Source organism: Juglans regia, chromosome 3, assembly GCF_001411555.2.
Source record: "Juglans regia cultivar Chandler chromosome 3, Walnut 2.0, whole genome shotgun sequence".
NCBI classification, from domain to species: Eukaryota; Viridiplantae; Streptophyta; class Magnoliopsida; order Fagales; family Juglandaceae; genus Juglans; species Juglans regia.
The window spans coordinates 2,097,229-2,118,122 of record NC_049903.1 but is presented as its reverse complement, the minus strand read 5'-3'; the positions used below and the strand labels follow the sequence as shown (position 1 = coordinate 2,118,122).

The 20,894-nt window shown below is 32.4% G+C and overlaps 2 protein-coding genes and 1 non-coding gene across 3 annotated transcripts; 1 reads left to right on the top strand and 2 right to left on the bottom strand.

Moving 5' to 3' along the window:
* Positions 1-25: 25 nt before the first annotated feature.
* LOC109011895 (prolycopene isomerase, chloroplastic) lies at positions 26-5,084 on the bottom strand. The gene is made up of 13 exons (XM_018993267.2): positions 3,971-5,084; positions 3,556-3,762; positions 3,332-3,431; positions 2,891-2,973; positions 2,714-2,770; positions 2,288-2,440; positions 2,106-2,184; positions 1,829-1,977; positions 1,571-1,705; positions 1,325-1,438; positions 899-1,009; positions 697-805; positions 26-440 (listed from the first exon to the last, which is right to left on the bottom strand). The coding sequence occupies exons 1-13, from the start codon at positions 4,751-4,753 to the stop codon at positions 367-369; spliced, it is 2,154 nt and encodes a 717-aa protein (XP_018848812.2). The 5' UTR covers positions 4,754-5,084; the 3' UTR covers positions 26-366.
* Positions 5,085-5,919: 835 nt separating this feature from the next.
* TRNAC-GCA lies at positions 5,920-5,991 on the bottom strand. The gene has a single exon. It is a non-coding gene; the product is annotated as a tRNA-Cys (tRNA).
* Positions 5,992-13,176: 7,185 nt separating this feature from the next.
* Positions 13,177-14,386, top strand: LOC109011968. The gene is made up of 2 exons (XM_018993385.2): positions 13,177-13,813; positions 13,998-14,386. The coding sequence occupies exons 1-2, from the start codon at positions 13,624-13,626 to the stop codon at positions 14,117-14,119; spliced, it is 312 nt and encodes a 103-aa protein (XP_018848930.1). The 5' UTR covers positions 13,177-13,623; the 3' UTR covers positions 14,120-14,386.
* The last annotated feature ends 6,508 nt before the right edge of the window (positions 14,387-20,894 follow it).

Below are 20,894 nucleotides of genomic sequence, written 5' to 3'. Positions count from 1 at the left end.
AGAAGTAGGCAAAAGTGATTGGATGTATCAGAACGAATTTTAATTTGCAGATTAGAAGATACATAAACGTCATGTAGACAACTCAACAATTTTCGTTTGCATAGTTTCCGCTTAGCGAACAAAAAATTACAGAGCAATCCCGTGTGCTGACATTGATTAACTACCCAGTCTGCAAGATACATCGACTTCAATGATTGTTGGCCTCTCCAAAGGGGGAAAATGAAAATAAAATGAAAAACACAAAATATCAAATATGTTCATGCCTCCACCCACTGTAGATCGTTGCCACTAAAGAAGCAAACTATATGATTTTGCAGTCAGGTGGTCATGCTGAATCACGAACTTTTCTCATATGGACCTGGTAGATCATGCCAACGTCCTTAACCAACCAAGAAGTCGAAGGAGGGCAGCATCTAATATTGGTGACTTCTTCTCCAGCCCTGCAAAAAATAAAAAACCAATTGAGAAGTGAGAAGTGAGAAGTGAGAAGTTTATGAAGATCTTGCTAAACTTTTGTCCAGAAAAAGTGTCGTCCTGTTATTATCCAAGCCTCGTTTTCTAGAGGGAGCTCTTAACAAGTCAAGTCAAAGACTCAAAACTGTGAGCTTATATACAAGTAGCTAAGCTGTTAAAAGATCAACCGAATCATTTCAACCCGTAACAAGCTACTTTGTACTTAAAGAGGCCGTAGCTCACCAATATCAGCAGCTACTCGGTGTGCACACATTACTCCTGAAAAGGCTACAGCTATAACACCTTGTCCTGGAAAGCAGCTATCACCAACACAGTAAAGACTATCTACACCCTGTAGTTTCCATTATTGGATGAGCCAAGTAAATTCAGTATGCTCATAAAACTAGTTACTGATAGACCCACCATAGCATATAACTGAACTTACTGTGGTATTGAATGGCATTCCGAGTAATCCCTTGGGAGTGCCTCGTGGCATTGGTCCATAGGTACCTTTATCACGAGCCAGGTAGCGCCTGTGTGTCTTTGGTGTTCCTACCTACATGAGTCAGGACCAGAGACACTTTCAATGGACGTCGTTTTGTCAAGAGCTCAAGAAGCAGATATTCGCAGACAGTGCTATTAAACTGGGAAGTGGGGATATTGGAGGGGATCAGTTTCAATATGTTTTCATTACAGCACAGAGTAAGTAGTCAGGTAGATTTAACAAACATTCAGCATTGTGAAAACCAAAGTTTGATTTCAACCTTCAAGTACATGCAGCATTCTGCAACTACAGTTCACTTATACCATTTTGCACATTGTCAAAAGCATATTTGCAATATTGTTCAGTAGTATGACCAAAGGCCTGTACCTCCATAAAGACGATTGATGATCTCAGCCCTGGAAATAGTTTCTTCTCTAATCTCCTGATTATTTCATCTGCTACAATTTCCTTCTTTGCCTCATAGTCTTTTCTAGGAAGACCCTAGAAAGTAGAGCAGCTCCTTTGTTATTTGAAATATCATAGACATTTTTTGAATCCAACCTAAAATTTAGGAAGGGCAAAGATCCAAATGAGATGTAACCTTTCTATTTAATTTTGATAGATTATACTTACCTCCCAGTCCTCCATGGCAGAAGTAGTAAAAATATGAAGAATGTGTCGTCCTTCTGGAGCCAATGATGAATCAAGGACAGTTGGAATGCTTAAAAATATACTTCCATATGGCTCCTCTAATTTTTTCCAATCATTCTTTGTTGTTTTGGAAGAGGAGGAGGGAAGCAAAGACAGAAAGGTGAAGTATTAATCAAATACTACTTCAGTATAGACCCAAAAAATTGCCGAGGAAATGAAGCTATGAAATAAAACAAGTACCTCAAGCACAAAATGGTGGCAATCCGTATCTGGTGGCAGGGTCTCAGCTTTAACCCCCATGTGAATTGAAAGAAAAGATGGAGCCTTAACATAAACTTTCTGAAAATTCTCTTCTTCCTTAGGGAGGCGTTCTCCCTTTAAGAGATTTCCTACACAAAAGCAAAGTTTGATAAAATTAAATTATGAGCAAGAGAATTAAACATACCATCACATAATAAAGCTAAAAAAAAAAGATTGTCATCCAAATGAAAATTTCAAAATTCTCGCCAAAACTAACCAAAAGTATCCCATCTAGTAGCATTTGATATTATGGTTTTGGCAAAGTACTCCCTTCCATCTGATAGCCTAGCTCCCACCTAAAAAATGCAAAATAAGATCAAATAAGCAACAAAGACATCCTTTTGACCCAGAGATGGATAATTTTTGAGTTAGTTATTTCAAGACTAATATCAGGCTTACAGCTTTTCCCTGCTCGAGTATAATGCTAGTCACATTTGCCTTGTAAAGTATTTCACTGCCCTGATCAATCAGGCCTTTTGCTAAGGACTTCGCAATCCCACCAACACCACCAACAGGGTAGTTAATACCACCAAAATGCCGGTCACAAAGAACCTGGGACAAAAAATATTTAGGGAAACAGCATTAAAAATAAAGAGAAATACTTTAGCAACAAAGGGATTACACAAAAATAAATCCACAAACTGATGTGGCTTGATGTAGATACTTCAGATTGTAAAGTTACTTTTATTGTAAAGTAGATCTAACGGATCACATGAAACCACATCATTTTGTGGGTTTATTTTTTTGTACTCTCTTTGTGTATGTAGTAGCACTTCTCTAAAAATAAACATAGAAATAACCTAAAAAGCAAATTGAACAGCTTACCATGCTAGCATTGATCATTGGTGTCAGCAAAGCGTTGACTGTGCTCACAATGAAACACTGCAGGAACAAAATAAGCGAAACTTTTTAAGTTGAGGTCCATGGGATGAACCATATGTCCAGGCTATTCGATAACTATATAAAAATTCTAATAGATTCAAGAAAGTTCCTTCAACCCACCTCTGCATCTATGAAAGACAACAACTGGGGATCTTTAATGTATTTTCGAGCTATGTCTCCAGCATTTTGAGGCAAATAATAGGCTGCAGGCGCCAACATTATTTAATTCCATAAACAAGAGATCTGAGTATTGGGTATAAACTTTTGACAAATTAAACTGAAATTTTCTTTCACATATATATATGTTTTAGCAGTAAGTACAAGTGTGAAGTAATCAAAACATCCACTTTTCCTTGCGTCAACTACTTTTCATGCCACAATCACATATGACTCCCAGTACATAACGCAAGTATCTGAAATCTCAGCAATTGATCAAACTATTGCCCAAAAGATATCCCAACCAGCACTGGTGAAATAAACCAAAGCCCGGATAATCTCTACAATTATGACATTGATTTACAATTCACCACTAAATAAATAAATCCAGGCAACAATTATTACCGAGTGTCAAGCATTCAATGGGCTTCTGGAAGAACTGCCCAAAAAGGTATATTGGCTCCTCAAGTGACTTCAATTCCAAGGAGTTCAGAGCGTTGAAAATCTACTCATTATTTACACAAGTTCCTAATGTGAGTAGTGAATAATAAGTGGAGGCAAAAATAGCCAGCGGAAGTTGTAGTCATCTTAATTAAAAAAGACATTCCGCTTTAAAATTTACGACAGACCTTCCAACATTCACCGTAGAACTTGAGGATCCCTTCCTTTTCATGGGGAAATTTATCAGTAAGCTCTGCAATGAATTCCCTATATTCTCTGTGCACTCGGACAGAAAGGTTATTGGGTAAATGGAAATGGACAGTAGTTGGATCAGGTATCACTTGCATCTCACATCCAACTGCAGCCAATGCTTGGGTTATCAGATTTAGATTGCCCTGCCCAGATTTGAGGAACACATCAAATACAAATTTCGCATTTCTACAAAATCACCCTACACCATTATAATTCTTCAGAACACAAGTTATGATATGAACCAAATTTTATCTCTATCACCATAAGCACATGGATATTTATATTTAAATATCATCGCACCAGAAGAGTGTAACGTGGGAAAGACACAAGGAATCCACGCAAAAAACTGACCTTGTCGCTGAAACCAAACATCACAGAGGACCCAACATCAAAAGTATACCCATCCCTCTGGTAATATCCAGAGCTACCACCAGGAATGACATACTTCTCCAAAACCAGAACCCTAGCACCCTTCACCGCCAACTGCGTCGCCGCAACTAATCCTCCAATCCCAGACCCGATAACAATTGCATCATAAGAATTCTCGCTACCCAGCCCCCCTCCACTTCTCTCTCTCTCTACCGCTTTATCTACACTAAGCACCGATTTGGACCTCAATTCAAATTTGTGATTGCTCCAATTCACCTCGCAAGCCCCTGAAATCCCACTACTATGCTTGAAACTTTTGGTATTCGGGATTCTCAGGGCACCACCAGACAGAATTTTGCATCCTGAACTTGTAAGTCTGGAAGTGCCCAACTGTCTGGAGCTGTAAAACCCTGAACCCATGCTAAAGAGCTGGTGATCATTGAGAGCTCGAGTTTTAGCACGTTTAATAGAGAAGGCCTTGTGTTTTCTACTACTGGGTCCGATCCTACTTGATTGTGCGGCATAACACTCATAAAAAAGTTGACGACTGTTAAACCCAGAATTAGAGTCGCAGAGATTGCAACCAAAGAAACCAATAGGTTTTACTTTTTGAGAAACGAAGAAGTTGAATTTTTGTTTTGGGTTTGTGGGTCTTATAAAACCCAATTTTGTGGGACTATGGCGATTGAGAATAAGGGTATTGTGGTTGCCAGGTAAAGAAGAAGACATAAATTCAAGCACGGGAAGTGAGTGGGCGAGGGTCATTTTTCTGAGTTTTTCCTTTCGACAAGAGAGATTGAGGTTTTTAAGCTAGTGCTGGTTCTATTACATCTGTATTAGGTTAATGAAAAATGAGTGGGTTGTGATTCCACTCCATGATTCCCCAATCCTAATTGAGACGAGACAAAGGGCAATTCTTTATTTATAGAGCGAAAATGGGACAAACTGTTATTCAAAGAGCGTGGATACGTTGCTTTTTGGATTTAGTTGGCCACTGGGTTTATTTATGGGTGGGTGTTTGTGAGATTGTTAACTGGGGATGACTGATAATATTCCCTCAGCTCTGGAATGTTATAGTGGACAGTAGCGACCAGCGGATACACAGAAACAGCCATGATTTTTATACATGCATTTTTCTTATTTCGGCATTCTTCCTACTTTTTCTCGGTTGTGTATGGAACCATGAAAGAAGAGGAGCTGTGACTTTTTGGCCTTGGCGAGTGCAGAATAGAGATAAACTGCCTTTCAATTTTGAAGCTAGAAAAATGCAACCCATATCCACTTTACTTTAGTGTACCTATGAACGAGTAACAAGTCAAGACTTCCTTTGCCCGACAACAATTGCAAACAAAGTCGCATAATCACAACATGCCGGCGTTTTAGTAGTATTAGGCTATTAGCTTAGAGAGTTCAATTTTAAATATAATAAAAATCAAACTATCTCATCTCATCTCATATAATTATTACAATTTTTTAAACTTAACCTCAAAATATAATAAATAATTTAATTTTTTCAAATTTTAAAATAAAAATAATATTATAATAATATTTTATTCAACTTTTAACAAAACATTACATTTCATTTTATCTAGACTGTAACCAAACGAGGGCTAATCATTTTTTATAGTCTTACAGTCTTTTAATCATTTTTTTTAATTCTTTTACTTATAATCTCTACATTATACATTTATTAAGAGAAAAATAAATAAAAATACAGGTGATAATTTAACAATGATGAGTAATTTGGTTTTTTTTTTTATTATTATTTCTATTTGCATCAGCGCATATTAGTTGAAATCTAGACATTATAATTTTGTGGGGGAGCAAAGTAGCCCAACTAGCCCAATCTTGAACGACACCGCGAGAGATTCGAGAGATTCCGTTAATAAAAAAAATTTGTGTTTTGTTCTGTAAGAAAAAAATGTCACTGCAGGGCCCAACCGGGTTCGAACCGGTGACCTCTTGATCTGCAGTCAAATGCTCTACCACTGAGCTATGGACCCAACTTGCTTGTAATCTTGCATTAATATTAAAATAAAGTAGTTTTGAGATGGAGAAGCAAAGGCAAGCCAAAAAATAATAATAATAAGAAAAAATGACGGAGGGAGAGAGAGAGAGAGCGAATAAATGTACAATTAGCCCAGATAAAGAAATAATAATTATTTTTAAGAAACAATAAAATAAGCAAAATTTGAAAATGAAGTGTATGGTTGGCAACGCACCACCGCGTCAATGTGAAAGAAAGTCCCTCACTATACGAGAAGGCACGGAACGTATTCGTTCCAAGATCATTTAAAATGAGTGTCAAATCATGTTAATGAGTTGTGTTCGTATCGTGTCAAAATATATATTATATTATATAATTCAATCATAATCTAACCCGTTAAGTTTATTGTTTTAAAATTTCAAATCCTAACATTACCAATTAACATAACGGATCGTGTCGTGTCAATTCATTTTGACCCGTTTATGTCAATGAGTTGAATAGATCTAAAATTAACTCGTTTGATCTAGTTAAATTTAGCATAATTTTATATAAATGTTAAAATCACAATATTTATAAAAAAAATATAAAACTAACTACAAGTCTAAAATTACAATCCAAACAATAAAAATATCGAAATTAAAATCTTAACAATTTTATTTTTTAAATATAAGAGTATAATTGTAATTTTAACTTTCTTAACAGGTTATAACGGGTCAAAACGGATTGACCCGTTATCAACCTGTTAAGTTGTCGTGTCTTAACGGGTCAATCTGTTTTGACCTGAACTTGTTAACGCTAAACCCTAACCCATTTTTATCGTATCGTGTTTGTGTTTGATTAATGAGTCGTGTCATATATTGCCACCCATATTCACAATAGTTGTTTTATTTTATCCTTTAAAATATATTACTAAATTTCACTTTTTTTATTTTATATACTTATTTTTACAATATATCATACATCATCTTATCTATTTTTTTTATATCATTTAAATAATATTTTTTTATTCTTTTTAAACATTTCCTTTCTACCAATAAATTTGTAATATTCATATATATTTGCAATATATTATTATATACAATGTAATATAATTTATTCCTATACATACAAAATAAAAATATATAAGCTAAATAAAAATTAAAAAAAATATGAAAAAATTGGATAAATAATATTTCCAATATATATTTTAGAAAAGAATAAAATGGAGGTGTTTTAAATAATGAATAAAAAAATTATATTGAAACGTCAAAATAAAAGGAAATAAGAGAGTAAATAAAGTACAAATAATAAAAAATATTATTTGAAAAATGAACATCACCCACTATATATAACTTCTTTTATATAATTGGATAGAACTCATTTTATAAAATAAATTTAAAAAAATTTATATTTTTTATATTATACATAAGTCAGAATGCTCTTAATGGTCCAATTGAATTGAAAAAATTTTATTTATCATTTCCATATCATATATATTATTTATATTTTTTTATTAAATATATAATATATGAATAATGAATAGAAGAAATTAATTAATTTTAAAAAAATAAAATAAAAATAATTTTTAATAATAAAAATAAAAATAATATATAATATATAAAAATGATGAGTAGTAAAATTGATTGAATTAAATTATATTGTATAACATACAGGTGCTCTAAACCAAGGCCCCATACGTGCCATCCCCATTCATCTTTCCCACGTGGCATTTAACCACCCTTGGTTGACAGTTTGACACGTGTGCATTCCCTTCAAACTGTAAAAGAGTTTTTTAAACCAATAAGCCTTATCCAGTCCCCACTTTTAAATCCAATCCCTTACACTGCACGTCACTCCTCTCTGTCTCCCTCTCTCTCTCTCTCTCTCTCTCATTTTGGATCAACTCTCAAGTCTGTTCCAATGGCTCTCCGGATCGTGTACGGGGTGGTGTTCTTGTCCTTCTCTTGCACCTGCATCAAGATCCTCCACCTCATACTCCACCCAGTCTTCTACTTCACCTCCTGAATCCACCCCCCTCGGGCGGCGGTGCAGCTCCAAACATGTTGGAAGCTGAGTTTTCCTGGAAAATTGCTCGGAAAGTCGGAATGGGTTAGTCGTCCTGTTTTTCTCTTCCTTTTATAAACGTATACGCGTGATGGGTTTGTATCTGTTCACTGGCTTTTCGAGTGTAGTCTTGTGTGTTCCTTTTTCTTTGATTTAATTTCCTTTTCTTTTTTTTTTCATTTATACCAATGTTTATTGGTCTGGGGTGACAGGATATCATGGGATTTTTGTTTTTTTTAGGATTTAATGGGAATTGATGTACTTTGTGGCCAACAATGTTGGCTCGTGAATTTGTATTTGATATATAAAAAAAATTATAAGCGAAGGATGCATAGTAAATGTCTTATGTAAATACCATTTAGAATCTAAACAAAAGGGATTCGTTGGTGCTTAAGAAGCTTGTTAGTGCCTAGTTTTTTTTTTTATAAATATCATAAGATATTTGAATTATTATGTACTAAGTTCAGAAGACTGAAGTTTATTATTATAATTATTATTTTCGTCACGAACATAGCAAGATTTTCTTAGAATTTTTTCTGAATTCCAAAAGTTAAATAGGCTGAAACCGCTGATAAAAAAAAAAAAAGGCAAAAAAGAAAAAGAAAAAACCTATGGTTGGCCAACCAACCATGACAACTTGGGGACTTTTCAGCTTTAATCGGATCCGACAGTGGATCGAAGGGTATGGGCGGTGGCCGACTTGAATGGGTCAAATTATTCTGTCCTATCATGCATCTTTACGTGCACGATAAGGGCTGAGATCACAATATACCAAAAGTTCACCATCTGCTGCCGAATTTAGGAGGTTATTTTCGCATATGAAATTAGATAAATTGAGAAAAAATTTTAAAATTAAATAAAATATTATTTTTATTTTAAAATTTGAAAAAATTAAATTATTTATATTATTTTTTATAAAAATTAAAAAAAATTATAATAATTAAATGAGATAAAAAATCTTATGAAAGTGAATAAGTACTTAGTTTCAAGAAAAATGGGACAGTAACAAAGGTTTTACTGAACCAAAGAAAAAGAAGAAAGGGAAAAGCTGAGTTATTAATTATTCAATTTGAAGATATCTAATTCAAATTTTAGTCCAAATCTAACGATCATTTTTCAGTCAACGATAGTTCGTCCGCAAATATTTAATAGCTTTTGTTTTCATTTAGGTTTGGGGGGTGAGATGAGAATTTTGGGTTTTGTTTTGAAGTTTAAAATATTAAGTTTTAATATTATTATTGTTTTGGGATTTGAAAAATGTGTATTGGGATTTGAAAAAGTTGAATTGTTTATTATATTTTGTATGAGAATTTGAAAAATGTGTAATGATGAGATGAGATGAGATGAGAATTTTGTGTTTTGTTTTTGGCCCCAAACCTGCCTTAGTCGTCTGAGTGTAAAACTTATCTCAATTCATTTTAATTCATCTTATTTTATTATTATAATTTTTTAAAATTTTTACATAAAATATAATAAATAATTTAATTTTTATAAAAGACAGGCTAAGGTCAGCTGGGAAAAAAATCAGAAAATAATATAAATATTTGCTCTCATTTAATTTCTTAAATATTGGCGTCATTGGGGTTTTTTTTTTTTTTTCATCTCATCTCTCTACCAGTTAAAATATAAAAGGACAGGACAAATTAGGGTTTAGAGTTGAGTAACTTGAGTTATAGGGCAAGTTTAATAAGAAAAAATAAAAATAATTCAGGAAAAATTGACCAAGGTTGTCAGGTGAGTGTTTGGAAGATTTTTTCAGTCTGATAATCTTGGCCGTAGCATTATATTTTCATTCCGTATATAAACTACAAGAACTTCTCTTGACTTCCCAATGTGGGACAAAAGGTGTGAGCATTCTATTCAAGGAACAAGGCGCATAACACTAGTGGGTTGTCGTTTTCCCCCAAACGACATGAAATATTCTATGGTATTTAGAAGTCCGAACTAAACATATGCTAGCTTACTCCTAGTTAAGCCTTGACTCGATAATATATGATGTTTTTGGTTATACTAAAAATCAGATAGGGGGGACTAAGAAAATTAAAACTAATACGTACGTGTATTTTTGATCGTATTGGCCTTAAAATTATCAAACGGCCAAGTCTTTTTCTATATTTTTATTATTTATTTTTTAGATATTTTTTGTTCTTTAAAAGGTACCAGAGTTCTATTTTTTTTATTATTATTATTAGAATGATCAATATCATTAACAAAACATTACAAAATGTTCTTCTTATCAAGCCAGATAGCTTGGGAAACAAAAGATGGTACATGATCTCACAACATTTCAGTATCTAACACCTTCCAAGCATGCCTAGTCAAGCTGTGAGCAGCTTAATTCATTCCCCTATCTGTTAACATGCGAGACTTTAAACTCTTAAAAACCATTTAACAATCTCTGAATGTCTTACATTAGAAATCCTAAAGTAGAGAAATTTTCAGACGAGGAGAGTAGTTCATTAACTAACACTAAGCAATCATTTTTCAAAATCAGATTGAGCACGCCCCCATTGAGTAGAAAACTGCAACCCTCTTAATATTGCTATAGCTTCAATAAATTATGGGGATGTCATCCTAGTTTCCACTTTACTGCAAGTTACAAACACATCACCTTTATCATCTCTAAGGATCACTCCTATAAGGAAATTTTTCCCTACTTCACAAAACCCATTGGGCCTCGGCCCAATACCCGACTCAAGGGCCACTAGGACCACATAGGGGGCAAAGCATATACCAGGGAAAAGAGTCGAGTAATCGATAGGACAAGTTAGCCTAATAACCCACAGCTGCGTTCAGAACCTATAAACTTGCATTGGGCATAGCAATAAATGCGTAAGGTCCTCGATCCATTGATGTCAGATCATTTGCGGCTCAAACGTAAGGTTAGGAAACCACGTTGCATTAATAGCGCCACTATCGAGCTATACGCCATATTTATGGTGCCGTCGTAGAGTCACGCAGCATTAAAAGACTCTGACAACATAAATAACTAGAAAGACACAAATTATGTGGAGACAGAGACGATCTGCACCTCCTCCAACCTACGATATAAATAACAAGTTCCAGGTATGAGAAAACTCTATGATCCCTAGACTCTCTCACTTATTTCCAAACTTTTAATAATATTTACTAACTTTGGCATCAAATATTTCCCAGCTCCAAAGCCGCCCTCTCCTAATTGCTTTCCTTCCTATTTTTTACAGGCCCATTTCGAAAGACTTAAGTTATCGGAGCCTAATCCAAAAGTGTGTGAAACATGACGTTAACAACCCACACACCAGCTTTTTGTTTATCATATCTAAGCTACAAGCCCCATTCACATTCAACTTCAAAAACTAGATAGAGGATGGTTCCAACAGCGTACCTGTTTTGCCTCCTAAAAATAGAAACCACTAGAGTTCCCTTTTACCATTGAAGAATCGACATTAATTGATTTAACAAATTCATTTTACACATATATGAATTATGATATGTTAATTTTGCAATTAGCCCAAATTTTATTTTCTCCTTTTTATGGGCCAAAGATGAAAGAAGTATACTTTTCAACCGCAAACCATTATATCTTTTAAAATTTGAGTCTTAAACTATATACTAAAAAGTGTGATTTATTCTTTAAGCTACTATATATTTTTTAATTTACATACTTGATTAATTGAGATCATCAAGTTAAAGCTATATTTGCGGATGGAAAGTATTTTTTTTTCTAAAAAATAATCTGGTAAATGAGAATAAAGAAAAAAATGGTCCTTGACTTAACTATTTAAGAACCAAAATCATAATTGATAAATGTAAACAAAATTAAAAAAAGATATATATAGCCCGCCAATTCCGTCCGTGTGTAGTAATACAAAAGAAAAAAGAAAAAAAAAAAAAACACCTTGTGTAATTATTTCCTTTAGGCTAACACTTTTAAAACACACCAAACTACATAAATTATATATGAATCACACTCAGTCGTTTAAAGAAAATATAATCTCTTGGGAGATGTTTGTTGGTATTGAAAAAATTGCACAACATGCTGAAAAGAGAGAAAGAGTCATTCCTAACCCACTAAGTTGACTAGGCCTTGAGCAGTATTGTTTGAAACCCCCGACAGTATTCCGGTGTGAGTGTATGATGATGATGCGTACGTCCATGACAATGGATAGAACATAAGTTCACAAAAAGTAAATAAAGATAAACACAAAGACTTATGTGATTCGGTAATAGGCCTATGTCCACAGGTATTTAGAAATGAGAGTTTTCACTATAATATATTCTCATGATCCCCCCATATCTCACTGTACAAAGAAAATTGGAGTTCTTCATGTTGGAGATGCTGTCTTTCTCGAGAGGTTGCTAAAGAAGAAGAAAAAGATTTGATCGAGAGTATTCTTTTGTCATCTAGCTGAAGGCTTTTTATATATCTCCTTATTGCGTGTGACAGTATGTAGTGATGTGACCTAACCCATTTACGTGCGTCAACCTCCCTTCTCTTTCTACTTTCTCTCTAACCCCTCGGACACTTGCATGTTCTTATGTCCCTCCTTGTCTCTTTATTGTTTTCCCTCTTGTCGCTAGCGGTGGCCTGGACTCAACTATGTGCTATGGTATTTTATCCCTCCACAAAGTTGTTAGAACTTTCTAGAAGAATAATTAATACTAAATACAAATTTAAAATGTATAAAATTATTTTTAAAAAGTAAAATCCATAATTAAAATTTCTTTTTTGTTAAATTAGTCTCACTTATTTTTCAAATTTGCACAAAACTTAGGCAGTCTCTGTGAACTCTTCAAATTATTTTGACGGGAGACCGATATCGTCAACTAGACAACATTGGACATGTTTACTCCATGATCCGTCACAGGTTTCTGGACCCAGCAACAGCCAGGCGGTTAGAACGGGGGGACCTTCTAGAAGGGGCCCGTAAAATATAAAGTCTCATCGCATGCGGTCGCGGCTGAGAAATATAATATAATCAATTCCTGTGAACTTTTTGACGGTAATGCCAAATTCCGTTTGATTATTTCACAATGCCCAAATTGCCCTCGCATAATTCAACCTGGATGAATAGTGTAAATCCAATTGAAATCAATTATACTAAAAAACTAGCTTAGTACGTAGTCCTCTGGTTTTTTTAGCAAACCTTATTGAAACCGGCCAATAGTTCCCCTCGGATGATGATGACCTTTTCTCCAAATTAAGGATGCTGCCTCCGACCCCTATTTAAGAATCCTTTTCATTCTCGTCCTTTGGTTTTTCTCTTTTCTTCGGTAAAAAATTGTTTTTTGTGTTTTTTTCTCAAGTCCTTATCTGAGCCGTCCGTTCCACTTCCACGCCTATCTAATTTCCTCGTTTTTCAACTTAACATTACACCAACCGCGCGACAACAGCTTCTTCTTCTTCTTCCTCGCATGCATAGGCTGTTTTGCTTTTCTTTTCCTTTCCTTCCGGTGTTCTTCTTATTCTTTTAATTCTTCGTCTTCCACGCAGCTTTAATATTACTTTTCTATCTTCCCGTGCCTATTGTCCATGGATCATGACCCAATTGCTCATGATATTTAATCCCCCCAACAAAAAAAAAAGTTTGATAGTTTACGAGACCGACCACAGGCCTAGAGAAAAATGGGCATCTCTGTGAGAGTTGGATTCATGGCAGTCTTTGCGGTCTCGGGAAGCGTAGTTCTCCTTGCTCATCAAGTACATAAGCGCCTCCTCTCTGATTTCATGAAAAAAGTTGAATCTGAATTGGGTACTACTACTCGTGTCCTGCACTCCCATGCCAAAAAGCTGAAAAAAGTGGAATCCGAATTGGGTACTATTTCTTGCACTTCCATGTCATGATAAAGGAATTGAATGCTACGTACACTCTTTTTCCGCCAAATATATGTTGTATATATATATATATAGTTTTGATTTTCCCGCAAATCGAATTCCACATACTTTTTTGTTTTTCTAGGCATATACTTGTCTTTTATGTTTCTTTCTGTTCTATATAGGGTCCGAGAAATATCAAGCCAAGAAGAAGGTCAGATTTGCAGACGATGTTAAAGAACCGTCATCGAATAACAAAGAATACCGTAAGCAACAGTACTTGTCGAAGCAAAAGCAAAGTCAATGAAGTACATATGGGCGGGACAGGTCGTTGATGGTCGCAAATTGGAGCTCGCCACGCGCGGCAGCCAGCCAACAGATCAAAACTCTGTAGTTTCTGCATGTTTTGTTGTTGTTGTTCTTGTGCTGGCGTTTAATCTTTCCATGTAGTGGCGGTGTTCATGTTTTCGATCTTTTTTTGCAACAAAATAGGGATACAACAGGGGGGGGATCATGTTGTAAATATCAGAAGTAGTACTTCCCATAAACGCTTTTTTTTTCCTTTTTGTATGTATAAAATAGTGGTGTTTGACCAAACTTAATATTAGTTTTGATAATTTATGATAAAAATTAAACAACATAAAATATGATTTTGCTATTTTCTAATTTTTTTTTTGTTGGGCTTCCAAGTTGGGGAGAATTGCTTTAGTTTGGCTTCTATCTTCGTCATATAACTTATCCCACACGAATATTTAACGTCGATCACTGCTTGATTTCTCAATATTGCACGTGTTCGTTAAAGAATGATTACGGAAAAGCCAACCCAAAAACTGCAAGGAACACAACCACCAAGAGGGGGTCATCTTTTCAAAACCAAAACAAAAAACAAAGAGGGGTATTATCACGGAAATGGCAAAAAACAAGAAAGAATCGTCACAATCTAAATCATAACTCAAATTGACATGATTTTATATAATATCTTAGATATATTTGATAATAAAAATAAATTTATAATTTAATTTGCTATATAAAGACATGTCAGATTGCAAATTTATTTTTATGAAATTTTTTTACAAACTAATTAATCACTATAAGAAAATTATTCAATTGTAACTAGTTATTTTTTGTTAAAATAAGTCTATTTTGATCATAAATAATTATTTTCATCACATATAATCCGTCACAAATATTTATTTTTCTTGTAGTGTCAATACATTATGTAACTAACGGGTGTTGTGTTCTAATTTATGTACACGGGTTAGTTACATCACGTATCAAAAGAAAACTTTTAGGGTGCTTTTGAACATTTAAAGGGGGAACAAACTAAAATGGACAGAAACAAAATAAATAAAGAATAAGGACAATAAATTAAACTATTTGTCAAGAGTCATGGCTTCGAATGCAAATATATATACAGGAGCTAAAACAAACCCTATGCCTTGCACTCTATCATACATTCATCTCTAAATGGGTTAATGGGCCGCCAAGAAACTGTTAATTTGATGACAAAATATCAGTTTGCGAACGGACTGCAGGTATCACTTCATAGATGCCAATTAGATATAAAGCTTATACGATAGCTAAGCCCATTTATTAAAAGCCAAACCCACTTCCTATTTAATTGCAAAATATTTAGAGGTGACAAATAGTCTTTTCAAGTTGTGTTCGTGTCGCAACATTCGATTATATCTTTCTTCTATATATATAAATGCGAATGAAGTATAAATAGTGTTTTCGTCTAACAATTTTATTTCCTCTTTTGCCCCTTTGCTTTTGTTATTTTCTATTTTAATCCCTCAGTTTTCCTTTCATTTGTTAGCACTTTTACGTTGTTAGCCCTTTGTGGATTTTGTAATCGCCTTGCTCGCACTTCTTGCGAAGTGCTCTGTGTTTCTTTTCATCTAACAGAATCTGGAAATTATAAATGAGTATTTTTACACAAAAAAAAAAATAGTGTTTGATTTCTGAATTTATACTTATTTCGCAAACTCCCGAGAAAAATTTTCCTCTCCTTTCTCAAGAACCTTTAAGTGGCGGTTTCGATGAAGAAAAGAAATTTATTTTGCATTTGCACGAGACGAGACCAAATCCAAAATATGTTCAGATCTTAAAAAAAAACCCGCTCCTCCAGAGAACAGGAGAAACAAAGAGTAGATCTGAAAACACACCCATATATATATATTAAATTTAACCAAACTCAAAGAAAATCTGCAAACTATATGTTCATATATATATATATATATAAAGGATAATAATATTATTTCTACTCAATTCTACCGTTTCATTTTACTGTTTTAATTTTTTTTTTATTTAATGATTAAAACAATTTTTTTAATAATATTATGATTTTTTTAAAAAAAATATTAAAAAATACATGTATAGAAAAAAAATAAATAAATAAAACTGTAGCATTATTCAAAAAAAAAATCCAGATGAATCAAGAAATAGAGGGCACATATGAGAATCTACAAGTTAGAGTAAAAAAATCATACCATATACATTAAATTAAACCAAACTCAAAAACAATCTTTAAAATATATTTTCAGATCTAAAAAAAAAAAAACAATCTACAAACTATTTTAGATCTAAAAAAATTTAAAGGTTGGCAAGATGGCGACGAGCATGGAGACTGCATGACTCAGTAATGAAGAGAAAATGAGAGATACATGGAAGAGAGTATTAGGAGAGAATGAGACATGGAAAGACGTTTTAGGTGAGAATTTTGAAAAATGAGTGAGCTTGCCAAGTTGCCGACGGAAGAAGAGAAAATAGAGAGAGAGAGAATTAGGTTAGTAGAGAAGGAGATATAGAAGGACGTTTTCTCCTTCTTCTTTTTTTTTTTTTTATTTGGGGAGAGAGAAGAAGAAAAAAGTTTTTAAGATTTTGTGTTTTGATCAAACGATGTCGTGTGAAATTAAGGTATTTTAGACTTTTACTCTTCACATGTGAAAAACGAGCCACGTAAAAAAATTCTCCCAAATAAATCCAAATTGATAACTATTCATCAAATTCTTGAAAAAAAAATAACAACAATCTGTATTTGTTTATATAATTTTTTTTCCAATCTCTTAATGATTTATTCTTATTGATTTCTTAAAATATATAATTTCGAAAGTTTCATCTTTGTTTTATTTTCCTATGAATTGAATTGTTTATTTACTAACATCAAATTTATAATGTTATTTGAGGTGCATTTACAGTTTCAAATGAAGTATAGTTTTTTTTTTTTTTTGTTTAACGTAAAGGATGAGATTTTTTGTTATAATTATATGATTAAATTATGTAACATTTATCATTGTATTTTTGAATTTTAAAATTTAAGTATTATATGTTTATTCTGAAAATAACAAACATACAACATAAGCATTGGATTTTAGATGTTAAGAGTAGTAATAATAAGAGGAATAGTATATTTAGTAATTTACCATAAAAAAATAAATTGTAATTTCTTAATATTTTAAACATATAAAATTTGGTTTTTACTATTTTACTTAGACAAGTGTGAGAATGTTAAATCAATTACTTTTTAAATTTTTAATATTTCTTATACTGTCATAGAAAAATTGAAATCATTAAGAAATTTTTGAGCATTTCATTTTTGTGTCTTAGTAGTGCTAAAAAAAGGTTAAGAAAATTCTTGAAGTAAAATAAGATGATATAGTTTTTTATTATTAAAGTAAGAGTTGCGTTTGGATGTTGAACTAAGTTGAGTTGAGATGATAAAATATTATTAGAATATTATTTATTATTATTATTATTATTATTTTAAAATTTGAAAGTTAAATTATTTATTATATTTTGTATTAAAATTTAAAAAAATTGTAATGATGAGTTAAGATGAGTTGAAATGAATTTAGAAATTAAAGAAGCCTAAACTGTGCCTTTGGAGAGATACAATGATGAAATTATTATCTATAGTACTAAATAACATGGTGTAGAATATGTTAATATATATATAATTATATATATACTATAACATTTGTAATCGATTATTGTTTTGAAAATTTATATAATGGTGAAATTTTTTATACATTTTTATAAATAAATGTTTGATAATTACTGAGAAATTATCTTTTCTGACCTTCTTATACCATTAGTTCTAACTGGCCATACGTGCGCACGTTAATCCTACTAGTATATATATATATATATGTCAACCTAAATCTAACATGTTAAACTAAACTTGTCAATATTTAAATTCTAACCCGACCCATTTTATTTATATAACAGATCGGGTCGGGTCGGATTATTTTGACTCGTTTATAATTAATTAGAAATATGTTAACACGATATAACTCATTTAAACCCGTTTATTTTATATAAATGAGTTGAACCAAAACGCATAACTCATTTGACTATATTAACATAATTTTACATCAAAGTTAAAATTTATATTTATTAATAACTACAATATCTTAAAAAATATATATCAATATTTTTCAAATTTTAACGTATAATAAAACCAATATTACAAACCATATATTATCAAATACGAGCATAGATCTAAAATTATAATTTCAACAATAAAAATATAAGCAGATTAAGAAATATCAATATTACAACTTAACAAAAATAAAATTTTAATTTTGAAAAAATTTTAAACGGATCAAAATAAGTTGGTTTCATGTTAAACATGTTGACCCGTTATTGACCTGTTTATAAATCATGTATTAACGGGTCAACTTGTTTTGATCTGAACATGTTAACATCAAATCCAAACTTACTAATTTTATATTGTGTTCGTGTTAAATTTATGAGTCGTATCACATATTGACATTCTTAAAAACATGTCGGATTTTCAATTTAAAAATTATTAGAAAACTTGCCCTTACGCAATTACTTATACAACTATTACTAAACTGGCATTCATCACTCCCTAAAACTTTCTATCGTCTATGGAGCAATCCCAACCTACCTTGTACTTCACTTGTATAAGTTCGTTCGTACAAACCGTGGTCCCTGTATATAAAATTAATGAATAATCGATTTTTATTTCTCTAGTCACATGAGGGATTCTAATTTTCTTTTATACAGTTTTAGGAAATACAAATTCTGTATTTTTGTTTTTTGAAAAAAACAGAATTTATTATTAAAAATAGTTTTTTTAATATGTATTTCATATTTATTTATTTTTTACATCTAATTCAAAAGCAGAACTCATGTACCGTCTGATCAAAAACCCATGTGTGCCAATTTGATTATTTGCTGATATACAGGTATCCATAATGCAAGAAGATGAATACCCAGTGGACAATAGGCAGGTAAAATTGAAGGGTCAAAACGGTATAATCATTTGCAGTACGTGTCATGCATTTAATTAACATTTTTTTTTTTTTTGCATTTAATTATCATATATAGCACAAGACAAAATAGCTTCTATATTCATATTCATGAATCATGATCTGAAAAGGATTTTGAAAGCTCAAAAAAATAAATATATATATATATACTAGCGGTGAAGTGACGTGCGAGGCACGTTTGCCCTGTATTTAATTGTTCTAAAATATAAACATATAGTGTAGAAGAAGAGAATTTAATGATAAGGTCTATGAAGATAATATAATTAATTGTTTAAGCAAACTATAATTGTTTAAGGTCTTTAATAATAGATTTAAACAAACTATACGTTTAAGCAAGACTGGAAAGTGAATATTACATCAGATATTACATAACTGTTTCTTTTGTTACTGAAAGTAAAGTTTCCTGGTTATGGATTCAAAGTGGTGTGTTCTCCTCATTCACAGCATTTATGGAAAGAACATTGAAGTTTTTGTGGCGTTGTTTTTGGAGTTGATCTAAATCTGCACCCAATTGTATGATCCATTTTTTGCTTGAACATAATTTTGCCATATTTTGGATATATGGTAAATGTTCCTGCATGAAATAAATTTAGAGTATAAGCATGATTATCAAAGATTTATAGGCATGTTAATATAGAATATATAAAGTATAGTGAATAAATATAAATGTAGTGTTTGTGTCTAATTGTTATAATCTTGTGCAGTTCTGTCCATTAAACGGTCAGTTTTCAACCAAAAAAGTAGATTAAATGGGCCTCTTTGACTTTTGGTAATTAAGCCTTGATCTTATGCATATCTTGTATATATTTACTTACTGTTAGTGTTTTTACATCATTTTTACTGTACTGGATCATTTGATCAGAACATGAGCATCTATAGGAGATATTCTTTTCTTGTTAGAGATAAGGACAAGGTGCTGCTGCTATAAGATGTCGCTACCAAGGGAAGGAAACTCTATGGTTTGGCAGGAGACCAACCAATTGAGGCTCCCTTCATATTATTAGTGTATGAATGAAAAAACTTAATTAAACATATTGTTCAGTACTAACAATTGAAAAAAAAAATGCTAAAACATGGTGATGAGTCCTTCTCCATTTGGCTAGATTAGAGACTGCTGCTTGTATGCTTTTTTTTTTTGTGTGTGAGTGAGCAACTCTAAATGCTGGCTTTAAGCTAATATATATGTATATATATGGGTGATCTCTTTATATTAATCATGCTAAAGCAGTATTAAAGTAAGTTTGTTTTTATGGGTAGAAGCTGGCATTGCTTGAGCCAAAAGGGAGTGAGTTCCATTGACAATGCATTCGAAGAAAATATCCTAAATTAATCAAAGATTTTAGGTTCTCAAATTGTGGGGCAAAGGGGTCCAGTGACAGGTATTCAATTGTTTTTTTTGTTGTATAACTTTAGAGAATATCATTCGTAGACTACTCACACCTTCTCATGTACACCCCACCCCCTTACTTGGTATTGTTATGCTAACAAGATCAATAAAAGCTAATACAGTCCAATAAAAATAAAAATAAAAATTGTAGGCAAACAAGAATAATTTGACACCAGAATGGCGTCTTTTCCTGTTGCTCGAAGGCATCAGAAAATCTAGAGGAAGTAATAGGTGGCCTCCAACAAAAAAGCTACCAATAAATAAGTTAAGTACCACACAGTTTTAATTCTTCTAAGTACGTAGGTGCATGATTTCACAATTCAGTATAATATATATATATATAGACACAGTATCACACATTTTTAATTCTTTAAACATGGTCTGCATGCATAAAT

Coding starts and splice junctions, on each gene's coding strand:
- LOC109011968 (XM_018993385.2), top strand. CDS start 13,624: ATGGGCATCTCTGTGAGAGTTGGATTCATGGCAGTCTTTGCGGTCTCG. Junction 13,814..13,997: donor AAAAGTGGAATCCGAATTGG/GTACTATTTCTT, acceptor TGTTCTATATAG/GGTCCGAGAAATATCAAGCC.
- LOC109011895 (XM_018993267.2), bottom strand. CDS start 4,753: ATGACCCTCGCCCACTCACTTCCCGTGCTTGAATTTATGTCTTCTTCT. Junction 2,185..2,287: donor TACTCGAGCAGGGAAAAGCT/GTAAGCCTGATA, acceptor TGCATTTTTTAG/GTGGGAGCTAGGCTATCAGA. Junction 1,010..1,324: donor CATCAATCGTCTTTATGGAG/GTACAGGCCTTT, acceptor TGACTCATGTAG/GTAGGAACACCAAAGACACA.